This window comes from Pseudonaja textilis, chromosome Z (assembly GCF_049901715.1).
Source record: "Pseudonaja textilis isolate UNSWEBS1 chromosome Z, rPseTex1.2, whole genome shotgun sequence".
Classification (NCBI taxonomy): domain Eukaryota; kingdom Metazoa; phylum Chordata; class Lepidosauria; order Squamata; family Elapidae; genus Pseudonaja; species Pseudonaja textilis.
Genome location: NC_142008.1, coordinates 78485103 through 78502201, shown reverse-complemented (window position 1 = coordinate 78502201; position 17099 = coordinate 78485103). Strand labels below are relative to the sequence as shown.

Sequence of the window (17099 nt, the reverse complement as noted above, 5' to 3'; positions counted from 1 at the left end):
CTATGTAGAAAATGTAAAATAGTAATAAGATATGGAATAGAATATAAATATGAGCATGAACCTGAATTTGCGTCTGTATGAAGAAATATAACCCGGGATTATGCTGCTTTCAAAAAAGATGTTTTACTTGTATTCCTTTTCTTTTTGTGAAAGCTCAAATAAAACTTACAAAAAAAAAAGTAACAACACTGACAAAAGAGGAAATGCCAGAGATCCTAGTAGAGGAAGTATCAAGTGCCATAAAATAAATGGAAAATGGAAACAACTGTGTTATGGTTGAAATGCTGAACGCTGGTGGTCACAGTTTATACAAGATAGTAGCAAAACTATACTCAAGATGCCTCAGAGAAGAAAAAATACCCAATGCATGGAAAAATCCTGAAGTGATTCTTTTATACAAGAAAAGGACACAAGATGATTTAAAGGACTATTGCCCAGTAAGCCTTCTTTCAGTCATCTACAAGTTTTCACCAAGTAATAGCAAGAAGAATATGGAGAACATTAAATGATGCACAGCCAGAGGAGCAGGCAGGGTTTAGAAGTAGCTACAGCACAATGGATCACACCCAAGTTGTTTAGCAAGTCATTGAAAGGCACAATGAGTACATCATGCCTCTGTACATGCTTTTCATTGTCTGCAAAAAGAAATTGTGACTCAGTATTCCAGCAAACAATAATTAATGCATTGCTCAACCAAGGCTTAAAAAAACTTAGTACAATCAATATATGAAAAAAACAATGGTGACAATTTGCCTTAATAACAAAGAGCTTCAAAGCAAGGGAATCATTTGGCTTAAAATAAACTAGAAAAAGAGATGAGTTAAATTTAATAAAGAAAGAAAATTATGTTTTTGAGAAGAACTAGACATAGCAGACCGCTATCTGTAGGCCACTATATATTGGCCAATAGATCTCAGTCGAAGATAATACAATAAAGGAAATTGAATGGCATGTTAAATGTGGCTGGCAGGCATTCAGCAAACTAAGTGTAATTTTCAAGAACAATCTCCCCCATGCCTAAAGAGAAAGGTCTTCAATCAGTGTGTGCTACCTGCTCTAACATATGCCAGTGAAACATGGACCTTAGCCTCACAATTGATACAAAAGCTATGAGTGATGCAAAGAGCCATGGAAAGATACATGCTTGGCATTACAGGACAAAATAGAAAGATCCACACATGGATTAGAGAACAAACAAAAATATACAATATCATCAAAAGAGTAAAAGAATTAAAATGGAAATGGGCTGGTCACATAGGAAGAAGAACTGATGGCAGGGGAACCAAAATGTCATAGAATGGATCCCACTTAATAAAAAGTGTCTATGAAAGAGATCTAAAACAAGGTGGATTGACATTGATGACATCAGCAAGTATTGTGAACCCAACTGGCAAAAGAAAGATCTGGACCGTATTGGTTGAAGCATGCAGAAGGGATGTCATCCTGCAGTGGTTAAACGATGGCTAAAATAATGTTGGTGGTTGTTGTTTTTAACATTTTTCAATAAAAATTATTAAGAAAAGAAAGTGTGACAATTCCTTAATATATAAGGATATATGTATGTGTGTGCACACACACGCGCGCACGCGCACACACACATACACACACACACATATATACATATCTCCTTTGAATGTGTTTCACTCTGATATGATATTATCATATATATTGTATATAGTTGTGGAATAAGTGTTTGGATGAAGCAAAGATTTAATATTGATTTTAAATCATAGGGAAATATGTGTTAATCTATGTATTAGAAATATTAATCTATATATTAGAACACATATAGAAGTTGCAGTACACTAGTGCTAGATCTGAATGTTAATTCTTTCTCTTCATCAGGCTAGAACATACTTTTAACAAAAGTCATGTATGTGGCACCTGTAAAAAAGATGGAATTGGATTTAGATGGCACTTAAGTTGTGGCCGAATTCCCCCTCCCCCCAAATTCCCTCCTTTTTGTAGAAAAACTAGGCCAGTAATATTTTATTTTTTGCTTCCTTAATGCATTTTCAGATTCCCTGTGGGAAATCATCCTAGAAATAATTTAATATCTTTTAAAAGGGAAGCATTATTTTAAGCTTGATAACAATACCCATGTAGTAAAATACAAAATTAAAAAAACAAGTTTTTCATTTATTGTTGAATGGATTTGTGGAGGTGATCAAGACAAAGCAACTGATCTTCTGGGGTCCTCTGGGATCCTCTGGATATCTGCAATAGCAGTCACTACTGGCACGACTGCAAAATTAACTCTTATGTTCATACAATACATATTAAACAAGGTTTGGGTTGTCCACTTTTTTGGAGCCAGCAATTGCCACTGTGGTCATCCCTACTTTGGACAGTGATATGGTCAAATTGTTTTACATTTCATGAAGCTCAATTTCATTTTGTGCTATATTTCAGGATCAAGAAAATGAAAAGATATTGCTAAAGAATATTTGCTTGTAAAATGTTTCTATATTTTTGTCACTTAAGCTTCTCTATCCATTGTTCATTCCACATTCTGTAACTGTGGTATCAATTGAATACAACATAACAGCTCTTAAATTAACTATAGATGTGTATATTGTGTATGCCGTATTCTTTCCTTCAGGTGAAGGAATGCATTATCTCCTTTGTCCTGGAGCAAATCAGCAGTGTCTCTGCCTAGAAACATGGAATCATGCAGCTTGAAGGGACCTTGGGGTCTTCTAGTCAAGTCTCCAAGGCAGGACTTCTTATCCCATCCCAGACAAATGGTTATCCAATCTTTTCTTGAAAAACAACAATAAAACATCCACAATTGTGGGAGATAAGCTGTTCCATTAGTTAATTGTTCTCACTGTCAAGAAATTTCTCCTTAGTTCCTGGAAATCTCTCTGACTACCTCCCACCCATTGCTTCTCGTCCTCAGGTGCTTTGGAGAATAAATCAACCTCCCTGCCCTGTGATAGCTCTTCAAGTATTGGAAGAAGACTATCATGTCACCCCTAAATATTCTCTTTGTTAAGCTAAACATATCCTGTTGCGTTATGTGATTTATCTTCAATCCCCTTATCATCTTTGATGCTCTTCTCTGCATTCTTTCTAGGACTTCAGCATCTTTGTATTGTGGGGATGGATGCAGTATTCCAAGTATGGGCTTACTAGTACAGTAGAGCAGTACTGTCACTTTTTGTGTTTTTGATGCTATCCCTGTCGATCAGGAGTGTCAAACTCAGTTTCTTTGAAGGCCACATCAGGGTTGCATTTGACCTTGGGTGCAGTGGTGTGTGGTGTGTCCAGCATGAAGTCTGTTGTGTCCGGGACACCTGTGGTGGTCCGACTGCTCTGACAGTGAAAATGGGTTCCTGAACTCCATTTTTGGCTGTGACCCCCCCCTGCAACCCTCTGTCAGTGAAAACAGAACTTGGGGGGGGCATGCACACCCTTCGCGAGCTCTTTTTCGGCTGGGATAGCCTTCTGCAACCCACTGCCAGTGAAAACAGAGCTCTGTTTTCGCCGGCAGAGGCACTGCGGGCTGGTCCTTCACTATTTCCAGGGTGGCCCCTAGGGCCAGATCTAAGAATCCTGTGGGAGCCTGGGCCGGCCTCTGGGCCTCGAGTTTGACACCTCTGCTCTAGATTGCATTGGCTTCTTTTTGGCAGTTGCAGTAGACTGTTGGTTCATGCTTAAGCTGTGGTCCACTAAGACACCCAGATTCCTCTCACAGGTAACAACATCTGTTGAGCCAGATATTGTCTGTCCTTTACATGTGCATTTAGTTTTTCTTACCTAAGTGCAGGGCCTTATTTTTCTCACTTTTGAATTGCATTTTGTTGGAGAGGGCCTAAATCAGCCTATCTAATTTGATATCTGCTGGTTGGATTCTAACTCTTAAATGATTGCCTAGACCCTTTCATGTGTTGGTTCTTTGCATTCTTATAAGAAAGGATAAGATATAAGTGATAAACTGAAATGACTTGGAGTCTGGTTGTCTAGAATTGTATTTGAACTCGGTGTTTCTTTAGAGATACTCACAATCCCATAGTTCTCACTTTGCTATGTGTATTTTCATTGTAACTACTCTTGTAATAAACTTATGGGATAGATTATTCTGAGATAGAGAATGACCCTGTGGATGTGCCTCTTTGAACTGATTGTTCATGGGCATTGTTCATGGCAGATTTCTGTATATCTTATATGATATTATACCACAATCTTGCATTATCCTAGTTCTCGCACATTTTGGAAACTAGCAAAGTTGCCATTTCCAGTACTTGACTTAATTATCCTATTTCTATTATTTTGGTAATCAAAGGCTTCTTTCATTAGTTCTGATTTGTGCATATCTTTCTGCAGTTAAATTCTGTTTTTAATCTTCAGCATATCATGTAGATGTCAAAAGGTTGGTCCAATTTCTGCTTATTTTTTTTGGTTCACTGCCTAAATTTAAGGCCTATCCCATATCTGTATGAAATTTGTATTTTTTCATATTGAAGAATTATATCGTTCCCCAGAGAGCTTTAATTTCTTTGTCATTCTGTTTTACATTTAGTGTTAGAAATTTTTTTAACTTAGTTGGAACTTAGTTGGAATTTTAAATGTTGATGTTGAAAGAAATAATAATATTTTAATGTCTTTAACATTCAAGTGCATCCCTTGGAAACTATCCCTAATCTTGTGATGCTAAAAGAGCCTTATACTACCAATGTTTCCAGGAAACTATTCTAAACTTCTGTTTTTCTCTGTTTTTTTTTTTTTAAAAAGCACAACAGTGAGAATTGGCAGTGCTTACCTTATGTTCCTGGAAGTTCAGATTGTAGTTCCAAAATTTCTCAGAAAAATAGGATGACTAACTGCGTGCATTTCTATTCTTATGCAATCAGGAGTCACGGCAGTAATCAAGCACGGTCACTTGAACACTTTATTCTCTAGTGATATAGTCACTGATTTTTATTCCAATAGAACAATTAATCATGAAGAAACTGATAGAAACCTATATTAATAGTCCACTTGAATTGATCAAAATTGATTTTCTGCTGTCATTCTAATTATATAAATAACAAAATAAATGCACTAGATTCTCTCTTTTCTTAATGTTATAAAGAATACGTATACTTGTGAACAATTAAAATATCTTGTGTAGATGGGAAATGCTTACTTAAAAACTAAACATGTGATATTAAAAAAGTTACTGCTTTTAAGACAAAAAACCCCAACTCTTTGCAAATGTTTACATCCCCATTCTATAACATATGTTGCAGAAATTGTACACTTTATGTACATACACTGTAATGACCATTTGGCAAGCTTCAATATTTATCAGGCGAACCCATTACCTACATTGTATCACTCTGCAACTACACAATCGGTAGTCCTTGAGATACAACAGACCTTTCAGTGACTGTTCAAAGTTATATCCCCCACACCCCTCAAAGCTACATATGAAACAGTTTCAAAGTTATGATGCTGCAGTGCCCCCATGGTCATTTGCCCTGACAACCAACCACAGAGAATCTGCAACACACCCACCCACATTCTTTCCCTGTCAGGTCCTCAGAGGCACTGGGCTTACTTTGCCATCCTAACAGCTTCTACATACTCCTCTCCACCCCCATACCATCACGATTTGCTCACTTACCCTTTGAAGTATCCAGATAGTAATGCTCACTGATCAGCAATTAAGCTAACTAACATAAAACAAGGTGCTTTATCACCAATGGCTGATAGCTTTGGAAAACTGAACAGTTCTTCAATTGAGGCTCCCATTTACAGACCCTCAGGGAAGGTCTTAATTCTCTTTAACTTTCTTTTCCACGAGCAACGTCTGCTAAGTTGGTTTAGTATCAGCACTTATTCATACACTGTATGTAATATAGCGGTGTTATGTTTTCTATTTGTTGAAAGCCACCAGGATTAACTTCATTTTTGTCATCAGAACATGTAGCTTTTAAATAATATTTTAATGGACAATTTCATTGTGCAATTATATAGAAAACAGGGCATGACAGGGTTCATTTTTATGAAGTATTGCTTTTGAATTTGTTTATAAATGGTCTGGTGTCAGTAATGAGGAAAGTTTGCTGCTGATACCATTGCATTTTATTATCCCAATGACAATAAACTGGCACTGGAAGGAGCTCCAGAACAATCCCCTTAAACTGGGTGAACAGGTCTTAGTAATCTCAGTAATGCACCTTCAAGCAAATATTCAAACTTCTCTTAGATGTGAATAGAGTTGTGCATAGAAGGACAGTGTGGTTAGAATTGTTCTGCCTTTCTCAAAATATTAAAAAGTTCATTTGCTCATTGAAACTAAAGATATTTAGGATAAAAGGAAATATTCACTGCCATCACATATGGTAGCTATTGATTTACATTTTTTAAATCGAAGTAGACAAATTCATGGAAGACCAAGCTATTAATGGTTTAAGTATCTCATTCATTCTCTAAAGTGAACCTGAAAATATTAAAGGATTTATAGTAGACAGTGTTAGCAGATTATTATATTCCATGTATACATCACAAATTTCTGTTGATGTTATATTTTGAATGTAAGATGTTTAGTTATTTCCTGAATTATGATAAATCAGGCTTGGTACCATTAGATCTGAATTATAATTTTATGTATTTATATCTTGAAATTTTAATTTATATCATTATTTTATTCTATTCATAGAACACAGTCTTGATTGATGAATTTATTTCCAATTTTGATAAATATCTTTTGAATTAATGTACTTTCTAATTGATCTCTGTTAATTAAACTTTAGAGTTTCACAATTTGGCTATTGTGTTTGGTTCAGTTTCAAGAGTTATTATTTGATCCTGCTGAAATTCTGCTAAGTTTTAGGATCCTTATTTGTTTTAGAGATTTCACTACCTGAAGTATAGTAATAATAATTGAAACATAATATTAAATCTTATTTTGGAGAATGAGCTAATTGGTCCTCTTGTCTAATATCACTTTTAACAATTTAGATTTACAAAAATTAAAATTAAGCTTGATTCATATACAAATGTTTCCCTTCCAAACTTATTATAAACAAATACAATCAACATCCTAATAGACATACCAAAATATTAAAAGAAGAAATATGCAATAAACAAACCAACATCCATTATCATAAAAAAGAAAATATATAACATTCTAAGACTACATAAAATTAATAACTAACCAATTAATATTACCAAACTGCTTATACATGAATACTGATCGGACTATTCCATAAATTATCATTGTCATTTATACTCAGCTTTGATTAGTGGCATGGCAGCCTGGAAATCTCCTCCCACTGGAAGGTTGAGAGTTCAAATCTAGGCAGAAGCAGATGTTTCTCTATAAGAGTGCAAAGAGAAAATATATGGTGTGAATTCTACATAGACACTAGTGGAAGACCCTCTGGCCAGTAAACACTCAACTCCATTCAGTCGCCCAGACTCTACCCTGAATAAAGAGATTAAAGAGTCAATTTTTAAAAAATTCTCAACTTTGCTATTAAAAGAAGTGTTTTTGACCATCTGTCTGTGTATAATAATATGTCTAACCTATCTTAAGTTTTTAAGTTTTTTATAGATATACTGTACTTTTATGGGAAACACATTCTCTTTAAGAAATGCTTTAAGGTTAACTTCTCTAATTCGGTCAGAAATAAATTGCATAGTCAATATTTTATTATATATATTGTTGTCTTCCAATAATAGATCTTCCAATAACAAGCTCCCAAACATTCTTTAAACTCAGTAAATTCCTAGTTCCTGAAGAGCCTATACATTTATGGATCGCCTTTCACATGTTCTTATATTGTACCATACTTTCTCCAGAATGGATAATGTATGTTTATTTCTGTTTTGATTCCGGGAATAGAAAAAAACTCTGTCTGATTCAACATTTAATTCAAGCTGCTGCAATATTGTTTAGGGATATTTGGTACTCTTCATGTAAGCATTCTTCATATTAGAATGAATATTGCTATAATTTTAGATACTTTACTATTTGTGCTGCACTATTTATGGTAATAAATAGTACAATAGAGAACGGTATTTCCATAAGCCAGCTTGGTTTTGAATATGATTTATTCTGAGTCATTTTCATTCATGCTTTTCTGATATTGTTTATATTAAGTTTCTTTGAACTTTGAGAGGAGATAAATTGAAATATTTATATGTGCCATATATATTTATGACAGCAGATTAAATGCATCAATTATCTAGGCCAACAGAAAATATTTTAGAAAATGTAAGCATCTTAACTTACATTAGAGGGAAAATTTATATTTGTTACACTTTTTAACAACTAGATTGTGAGTTATTTTGAGAGACTATACTTGTGCAACAATTAATCAGGTTGAAGGGTGATGAAGCCTGTTGCATATTGGCTTTGCTTGGCTGGAATTTAGTTGCCAGGTTTCATAAGATAGCTTTTCTCTACTGAAAATGAATAAAAGGAAATTGAATTGTAGTTACCTTGATAAACCAAGTTTATCAAAGGTTAAACTTGTGACCTTGTCCCCCCCTTCAAAATAGAGGAATCTTAAATAAGAATTCTCTTTCAACTTTTGAATACTGTGATAACCATGAATGGCAGTGATCAATAATAATTTTCTTCTTTTTGATGTTTATTTCTAGGACTCTGTTGATCAGACGTCGGCACATACAGGTCGAGATCTAGTGGAACCTGGATACCAAAAACAATCAAGTCGCACTTCATTAAATCACCAAGGAGGTAAGGGAAATAGGATGCAGGCATCTTTATTAAGCATATAAGGAAAAGAAAAAACCAGTAACATAACAACAGCATACAATTTAAAACATCATAACATTTTCCAGTTGGCAAAGCATTGAGGAAAATGGTAAACTAGAAGGGTTCAAAATACTTTGTAGTTGAAATGTCCTATTATTCTAGTTCAGAACAGTTACTTTGTTTTTATTCAAAAGGTTTGCAGTTGATCATCCAGGTTTAAGCTTGAAACTTTTTTGGCCATGTTCAGAACAAATTAGTATCAAGCCTGAATTTGAAACATTTCATTCTGTACCCTTCCAGGATTGACTTTGGGTTTAAATCTTTCTTAGGCTATATGTTAAAAGGAAATTAATATGCACGAAGAGATGTAAGGATTTTTAAAGCTCACACAGTGCTGTATGGTTCAAATAAATGAAATAGAATTGAAGTAGTTTCATGAAATACAACAGAATAATTCTCTTCCCAATATGTCAAATCAATTATTAGTTCTCTAATAATTTCTATACCTCTTTCACAATCCATTTAGAAAGCTTCAGTATTTGAAGCTTCAGTATTTGAAGCTGAATCACTGATTATTATCATCATCGCAGCAGTCATCATTTCCTTCCTTTGGCTGATGTTTTTAGATTCCAATTGGGAATAGCCATTTGTTGTAAAGCAACAAGATTTTTCTGACCAAGGCTTCCAAGATCATAATTAAGCACATACTTAGTTAAAACAACTCTTATTTTATTTCAATACTGGGAATTATTTTCATTCCCTGCCTGTAATAAGTCCCAAATAGTCCATCAAGATACGTACCCACCTTTCTCTCCTTTGAATTGCTACCAACAACAAAAGTGCCAAATGAACTATAAAAAACGAACCGAAGTACAAAGTACACACAGAGCTTCAGGGATTAATCTGAACAGAATGAATGACTTTGCTTCCTACAAAGGTTTCTTCACCTTTGCCTGTCCTTTATACTTTATGGGAGTGGCAATCACTTCCAAACCTTACTCCCAAGTCACCACTTTTGTCTCAGCTGCTCTTACCTTCTAGCAGCTCTGCGCACACTTGCACTGGTAACAGGCTCCCTTTGTTCCTCTGCCTCACTGCTGCCAGACTCTGGAGGCTCTGGAGTCAGCACCCCACGCCCAGATGGTCCTGGCCCCATCTCTGAATCGGACATAGGACCCTCGTCCGAATCCTCTCCAGACTTGAGGACTGGTCCCCCGTTCTTCCCCACTGTCTGATTCCACTGCTGTCTGCACAGGCTGCCGGTGAACCACACCGAAGATAATAGCAGAATAGCATCAAAAGGAAAGGCAGGTCTCATGATTCCCAAAGTTAAGAGTCTACACTATTTGTCCCAGTTTGCCACGTATAGATTACCTAGTCAGAAAAGAAAAAAAGAAAAAAACTTCTGAATTGCTTTTTGGTTAAAGTTTCTCTTCAACCTTTGACAAGGGTTAGTAGAAATGTAACTAGCTTTCAAAGTTTTAGAATCTGTTCTATAAATCAATATATGTGAGTATTAAAATGGCAATTGAGATGCTTTTCCTTAGGTATGGGGCTACAGTAGCTGGCTATCTGGATTGGTTTCTATTCCTCTTTCTTTTGCATCTTGTAGCACTTTATATTTACATCTTGTAGCACCTTAATTTAACTTGTGATTCCCCCCCCCCGCACATAAACTTAGATAAATGCTTCTGCTATTGTTTAAATGGTCGTCAAAACAGGTAAACAACATTTTGATTCCTAAAACTTTAAATTTTATCACAGTAATTCTCCTCACAATGGCAATTGTAATTTCTCCCATCTTAAAATATCTTTTAAAAGTATCTTTTTAAATTTAATTCCTTATCTTCTAACCTAATTATTATGAAATAACATACTATACATATCCATCAATGATACCCAACTACTATACCTTTTTAGTTTTAAAGCCTGTTTCATTCATCAGTTCTGTTAGATCTATTTTCATTTTTGGATAAGCATCTGTATCTTCTTGTTTATTAATCAATAACTGCAAATGGAACAAATTGTTTTAATTTGCCCATTAATATTCTAATTCCTTTAAAAGATCTTCTAGAATCAACAAGTCATCTGCAAAAGTCCTTGACTTCTAAATTTCTTTTTTTATCTTTAATCCCAAATCTTGTGTTATAACTCTAATTCAGTATTTTCAGAACCAAAATAAACAAAGAGAGTGGATAGTGGACATTCCTTAATTTTTGTATCTCACAGTTTTAAAGATCTCCCTTAGCAATTATGTATGCTTTGTGTAAAGCAGATTGATCTTATTCATTTTATGATTTCTCCCCCCCCCCCCACCAAATGTTATATTTTCCAGATCCTGAAATAAGGAAACCAAACATCAAAGGCATCTTCTATATCTATGAAGATCTCATTTCCTATATATAAGGAAATATATAGTCTTTTACTGAATATTGCCCAGAGTCCGTATGTGAGGGAGGTGGACAGTTTAAAATATGATAAATAAATAAACGAAATAAAGATTTAGAAATTGGTATCATTCATATTACTGAAGCAGAAAGGCCCTAGGGAGGAATCCAATAATTTTTGCATATCTTAAGAGCATTCTTTCCTAAAACTCAGTTGTTTATGTGTACTCAGTCATCTAATTAATATACAGCATATGATCCTTATATGAAAACATAATAAGAATCATGGGCTGTATGTTTAGTTTTTTATATTATTAATTTCTTTTTAAAAAAAAGACACTGATATTACATATTAGTTGCTTGTGTCTGCATAGAAAAGAAAATAGTATAAAACACTATCAGGGAGATGGGCATATGAATTTAATAAATAAATTAAAATACACAAATACTTTGCAGAATATTTTACTTCAGTTTTTTAAAAATGCATAATGTATTTGTGTACTTTGTTCTTTTTCTTCATTTATTTTCACCAGTGTTTTAAAAACAATAAAAGAATAGATTAAAAACAATATTTGTATACACCCACATATATATATATGTAAGTTTATTGTAAATTTTATAAATAATAAAAATTTACAGTACTTTTTATTGCAAAATTCCACATACAACATGATTTAATTGTGTATCAAATATGTAATTATGTATTTGTATATTTATAATACACAAATATTTAAATATTTATTAATTGCATTTGACTTCGCCACAATTATGTTCACAATCCTTTGGCATACAAACCTCAATATATAGTATAGTACTTTGTGAATGATTCAACATGTGCTGATTTCAACATTAATTCTCGTTAAACAGCCTCATAATCGCTAAACAGAATTCTCAAAAACTGGCCATCAAACAAAGGCCACTGAACTAAGGTTTCACTGATAAAAACATAGCTTTCAAGAATTATTTTAAAATTACTTCCTACCTGCAAACAGTGATTCTTAACTGTAGAAAAGAGAAGCAGACTAACCTGAAGTGAGCCTGGCATATGTAAAGTCACAGAGGGGGCAGAAGAGTTAATAATCAATCAACAATGAAAGCCTTGCCTATTATCAAGAAGACTGTTCTCTTCTTTTTTTGAGCTACATTGTCAACATAACTGGCCCATGTGATGTTGTCTGTTCTTCTCTGCATGTGCACATTTCCTCCTATTTCTTCCCCATTTCACATTCAATTTGAACTGGACAAGCCTTGAAGGAAGATGGTTGAGATGTACATTTCAATGGTTGTATGTAGTATTAAGTTTGAATAGTGTCTGCTTTTAACAACTGGTTTGCAACATTGCTGAAAATTTAAAAATTGCTTCTTGTGAATCAGAAAGAACTGACTCCAGGACATCAGTACTTTCTGATATTCTCTTCCCAAATACTCTCCACCATATAAGACCTTGCTCTGAACAGATTTAGATTATTACCCATCAGATGTTTTAATGGCACGTCTAAGGACAGAATTATTTATAATGGATTTTTGTATGGTATGATATGTTTCACCAGTCTGCATTTAAACTGAAGAACCTAGAAACCCTTTTTTGTGTAGTTTGTAGGAAATTTAGATGAGTGACAATCAGTTGACAGTACTTAAATTTCTTTTGCAGGCTATTTCTTCTAATGGTTACATTGGGTACATTTGAGTTAGCCATGCATTAATAATACAGGTAAAATAAAGGTAAAACATCCTAAAGATCACTTTTATAAATTTGTCAAAAATGCTCAGGTACTTTATTTTTTTACTTACAGTATATAACTTTAGTTATCTTGCACAACTTAGGTTTGGTTAGCAAATTTTACTATATTGTCAGAGTTTCAATAATTTAGTTTCTCTTAATTTTTGGTAAATGCAAGGCAGATTAAGTAATGTTCAGTATAAATCAATTTGTAGTATTTATTGAAGACGAGTTTCAACATAACCTTAGCTAATTATGAAAAGTTAACTTAAAAATGCTTGGTTTTTTATTATAGATAGTATGGGGAGGGGCGTAGTCTTTGTTTTAAAGGAACCAGTGCCACCTGGTGGTTTTATGTTATGATTTAGCCAAATAGAGTCATGATAAAGATTAATTATTACAACATATATTTTAGTGTTGGACAAAATATACAGAATTGCAACTTTATATATCAATAATTTGAAAATTACAAGTGATGAGATCAGTGCAAAGGGAAAGTGCATATATTTATATTTACTTTATGTAAAGAAGAGGAGGGGAACCTATTTTCCAAAGCAAGGCAAGAAACTATGGAAGAAAACTGGGGGGCAGAATTGGTTTCTGTCTTCAGTCTAGTTCTTGTGTTTGTATCTAGTTGCTACTGAGTATCTGTTCTGGGTTTGAGGACCTATCTATTCCCCAGATCTTATTCAGGATGGGCTTTAAATTTTTGTAATTGGTAACGGAAAGCATCAAGGTTGGAGTGTGGAGTTTTCTAGACAATGGACAAAGGCAATTGAAACAACTAACAATGGTACGTGTTTCCATATCCTGTAGATCAGCTATATATTAAAACTTTTGGCTTTCAGTTTGCCTACAGTTGAATCACGGTGTCCTTTGGCCAGCAGGAGTACTAAAACAATCCACTGTGGATGCGCTGATTGAAAAAAAGTATTAATAAGTTAACTTTTGCCCATTCTCTTTTCATCACAGTATTCTATTATGAGTTGATGGAATTCAGACAAAGAAGTCTGCTTGAGAAGAGCATTGAATTAAAGAAATAAATAAATCAAGTGGGAAAACTAGAGTTAATACTGAGAAAGCAAAAAGAACCTAAATGTCACTAGTGAGAAGTGACTGTCCCTGAAAAGGAAACAGATGTAGAGATCCGATTACAGTGCATATCAGACATGACTGACATAGCAACTCTTTCTTGGGATTTTTGTGGTTTTGAAGGGAATTTCTTTGTTTAAAAGTAATATTGATATTACTTATAAATTATGATATAGATTTTAGAACATTTTGGGATCTGCCACAATATACCTGTGAAGTTTGAACTGGTAAATGTCTATGTCAACCAGGAGCGTTAGTGTTGTTTTTTTTAAACTGGAGTTTGTCCTGTAGCAGATTATTTTTAGATAGGTATCTAGTTCTGCTGACTTGAGTTTTCACTTGTTGATGGGCATTGTAGATTGAGAAATACCTCATATAAAATGTTTAAAATTGCTTATTATTGCCCTGATATGGGTTTTATACATATAGACATTATCATCACACAGCAGACAGTTTTATCCACCTATCTAGTCTTTTCCAAGAACCTGGGATAGGCAGATGTTGTTTGATGGTGTTAAAGATGTTATTTGATTTTCTGTTGTAGGCAGCCTATTTATGTTTTGGTTAGACTAGAAGAGGATTTGCATATAAGGTAGTTTTTTTCATATCCATTCCATATTTTTAAGAACGTACAGACAGCAAACTTGTTTCATGGATTCATCTAGCTGTAGTGATCACTGACCTGCATGTTAATAAAAGGATATTTTTTATTTTATTTCTATTTGTGAATCCAGATTACAATAATGTTTTAAGAATCTCACATCAAGAACAGATACTAGAAAACATAAGTGTATTATATTAAAACAGCCATGACATTTATCATAATATAAAGCAGACCTTGTGATAATAATACCCATGACAGTGTCATTGATTTGAAAATCCGTGTCTCCATTAAATTACTTTTATTACAAGTTAAAGTTGTACTTTTATTACAAGTTAAAGTTCGGTAGATCAGTGTAGCATTATCATGGATAATATTCCTTTTTTCCATTTGTTTTTGTGGTTTCACGTTTCACATTTTTATTAATTTATCAAAATATATTTCTATAATATATCTAATTAGCAAAAAGAAAAAAAAACAAATAAATGTTTCATTTTTTTTCATTGCAAGCACAAAATCCGGAGCAATTTAATAGAAACAAGGTTAAATATGTTCTCTTCTGTGGATAAAAGAATCAATTTTAACATCTCTGCTTCGCCTTGCTATGGGGAATAATATATGCTTTTGTTTATTCATTAATATTTACCATAATTTATATGAAGAGAATCCCCTACATTATTTCAATTTTTTTAACCCTAAAGTGAGAAAACACTTTTTCTAGTTTTGATATTTTACTAACTTTAAAAAAATACTAAAATATTATATATAAAGGAAAAAAACTTCATTTTAAATGCAGAACCAAAACTAGAGCTTTCGAAAATTCAGTTATACATATCATATCAATATAAGTCCAATTAACTCCAATTAGCTCATTGGATTCAAATCTCTCCACCAAGTTTATCCTCATGGAGTAAATCATTTTCTTTTTTTATTTTCAGATTTGATCAATATTTTACAAACTTTATGATTTATTTAGTGTTACATAAAAGCACAGAAAAGGCCACAAAATGGCCACTGCTAATAATGTGGTTTATCACTGTCCTTGTATTCCATTTCTTCTAAATTCCTTCTTTACTGTCATATATGTATACCGTATATATAATCATTCATTAGGAAGAATAGAATAGAATAGAATAGAATAGAATAGAATAGAATAGAATAGAATACTTTATTGGCCAAGTGTGATTGGACACACAAGGAATTCGTCTTGGTGTAAATTATGACACAATGCTTCATTATCTAAGAAAATGAAATGCATTCCATAACATATGTGCTAATCTAAATGTGATATGACTCCTAATGTTTGGTAAAACAGGGTATTCTTGTGCACATTGAGTTCATTGTATTTATGATATCAAGAAAGCAGATAGATAGCATCACAATGCTGTCTACCCCATTTTTCTATCTTATCATGTAATAGGTTGTGGTCTACTTTATGAAATACTTTACTGAAGTTCTTTTTTCCAAAACAGAATGCATTGAAGCAGCAACAATATTCCATTATGTATCTGTTGTTGCTATTATTTTAGAATAAATGGGGTAATTTAAAATACATACAGTTCTTCAGAGGAATTATTGAGTCTGTCATCTGCACCTCTATAACGACACAGACTTCAGAGAGTAATTAGGGCTGAAGAAAAAAACAATTACTACCAACCTGCCTTCAATCAAGGACCTGTATACTGCATGAGTCAAAGAGGGCTGTGAAAATATTTACAGACCTCTCACATCCTGGACATAAACTGTTTCAACTCCTACCCTCAAAACGGCACTACAGAGCACTGCACACCAGAACAACTAGACACAAAGACAGTTTTTTCCTGAATGCCATCACTCTCCTAAACAAATAATTCCCTCAATTATTATCCAACTTTTTACTAAATTGGCATTACTATTAATCTTCTCATCACTCCATATCATCCATCCCCTCCCACTTGTATGACTGTAACTTTGTTGCTTGTATTGTTACGATTTATATTGACTGTTCCTAGTATGATTTGATTGCTTATTGTACCCTATGACTATTATTAAGTGTTGTACCGTATGATTCTTGACTCTTGACGAATGTATCTTTTCTTTTATGTACACTGAGAGCATATGCATCAAGACAAATTCCTTGTGTGTCCAATCACACTTGGCCAATAAAGAATTCTATTCTATTTTATTCTAAAATGGTAAATTATACATGGAAAAATGGAAATTATACACTGGTATTTCATTCTCTGTACATGCTCTTATGACTTTTCATCTTAAACTTGTATCTCTACCCATCCTGTTATATATGGCAGGAGGGGAATCTTCAGTTTTAAATTGAAGAATGTCGTCTTGTAGGACCCAGGTAGTATGCTTTTATGGTAGCAGTAGCAAGATTAGATTAAGACTGGACTGGCTTTCTGGAAAGCACTGAAGAATTAGTTGTTTGACTGGGAATGGGTCAGAAAGTGATCAGTGGTTAGACATTATGTCTGGTCTTTGTATTCTTGGCTACTGTCATTTTTAGATTGTATGTTCTAAGTGTTTTATATAAATGGTAGTTTTTATTTTTATACTTTATACAACGAGAGGCCAACATGGGTTTGTTAAAAA

At 33.6% G+C, this 17099-nt stretch overlaps 2 protein-coding genes across 8 annotated transcripts in view; one reads left to right on the top strand and one right to left on the bottom strand.

The window, feature by feature from the left end:
* GRB10 (growth factor receptor bound protein 10) overlaps positions 1–17099 on the top strand; it is a 110705-nt gene that overhangs the window by 43560 nt on the left and 50046 nt on the right. For all 3 annotated transcript variants that reach the window (XM_026702342.2, XM_087916084.1, XM_087916085.1), the window contains exon 3: positions 8599–8695. In XM_026702342.2, the coding sequence (XP_026558127.1) occupies positions 8599–8695 (97 nt within the window). The remainder of the gene's footprint in view (positions 1–8598; positions 8696–17099) is intronic.
* LOC148124102 (uncharacterized) lies at positions 7167–12163 on the bottom strand. Of its 5 annotated transcripts, none has more exons than XM_087916087.1 (4): positions 12128–12163; positions 10626–10721; positions 9748–10087; positions 7167–7309 (listed from the first exon to the last, which is right to left on the bottom strand). In XM_087916087.1, the coding sequence occupies exons 3-4, from the start codon at positions 10029–10031 to the stop codon at positions 7288–7290; spliced, it is 306 nt and encodes a 101-aa protein (XP_087772213.1). In that variant the 5' UTR covers positions 10032–10087; positions 10626–10721; positions 12128–12163; the 3' UTR covers positions 7167–7287. The 5 variants fall into 5 exon arrangements, with proteins under 5 accessions (XP_087772213.1, XP_087772214.1, XP_087772212.1 ...); XM_087916088.1 differs by lacking the exon at positions 12128–12163 and adding an exon at positions 12083–12124 and having other exon boundaries at positions 9748–9969; XM_087916086.1 differs by lacking the exon at positions 12128–12163 and adding an exon at positions 12083–12121.

Coding starts and splice junctions, on each gene's coding strand:
- LOC148124102 (XM_087916087.1), bottom strand. CDS start 10,031: ATGAGACCTGCCTTTCCTTTTGATGCTATTCTGCTATTATCTTCGGTG. Junction 7,310..9,747: donor GTGCGCAGAGCTGCTAGAAG/GTAAGAGCAGCT, acceptor GCACTCTTATAG/AGAAACATCTGCTTCTGCCT.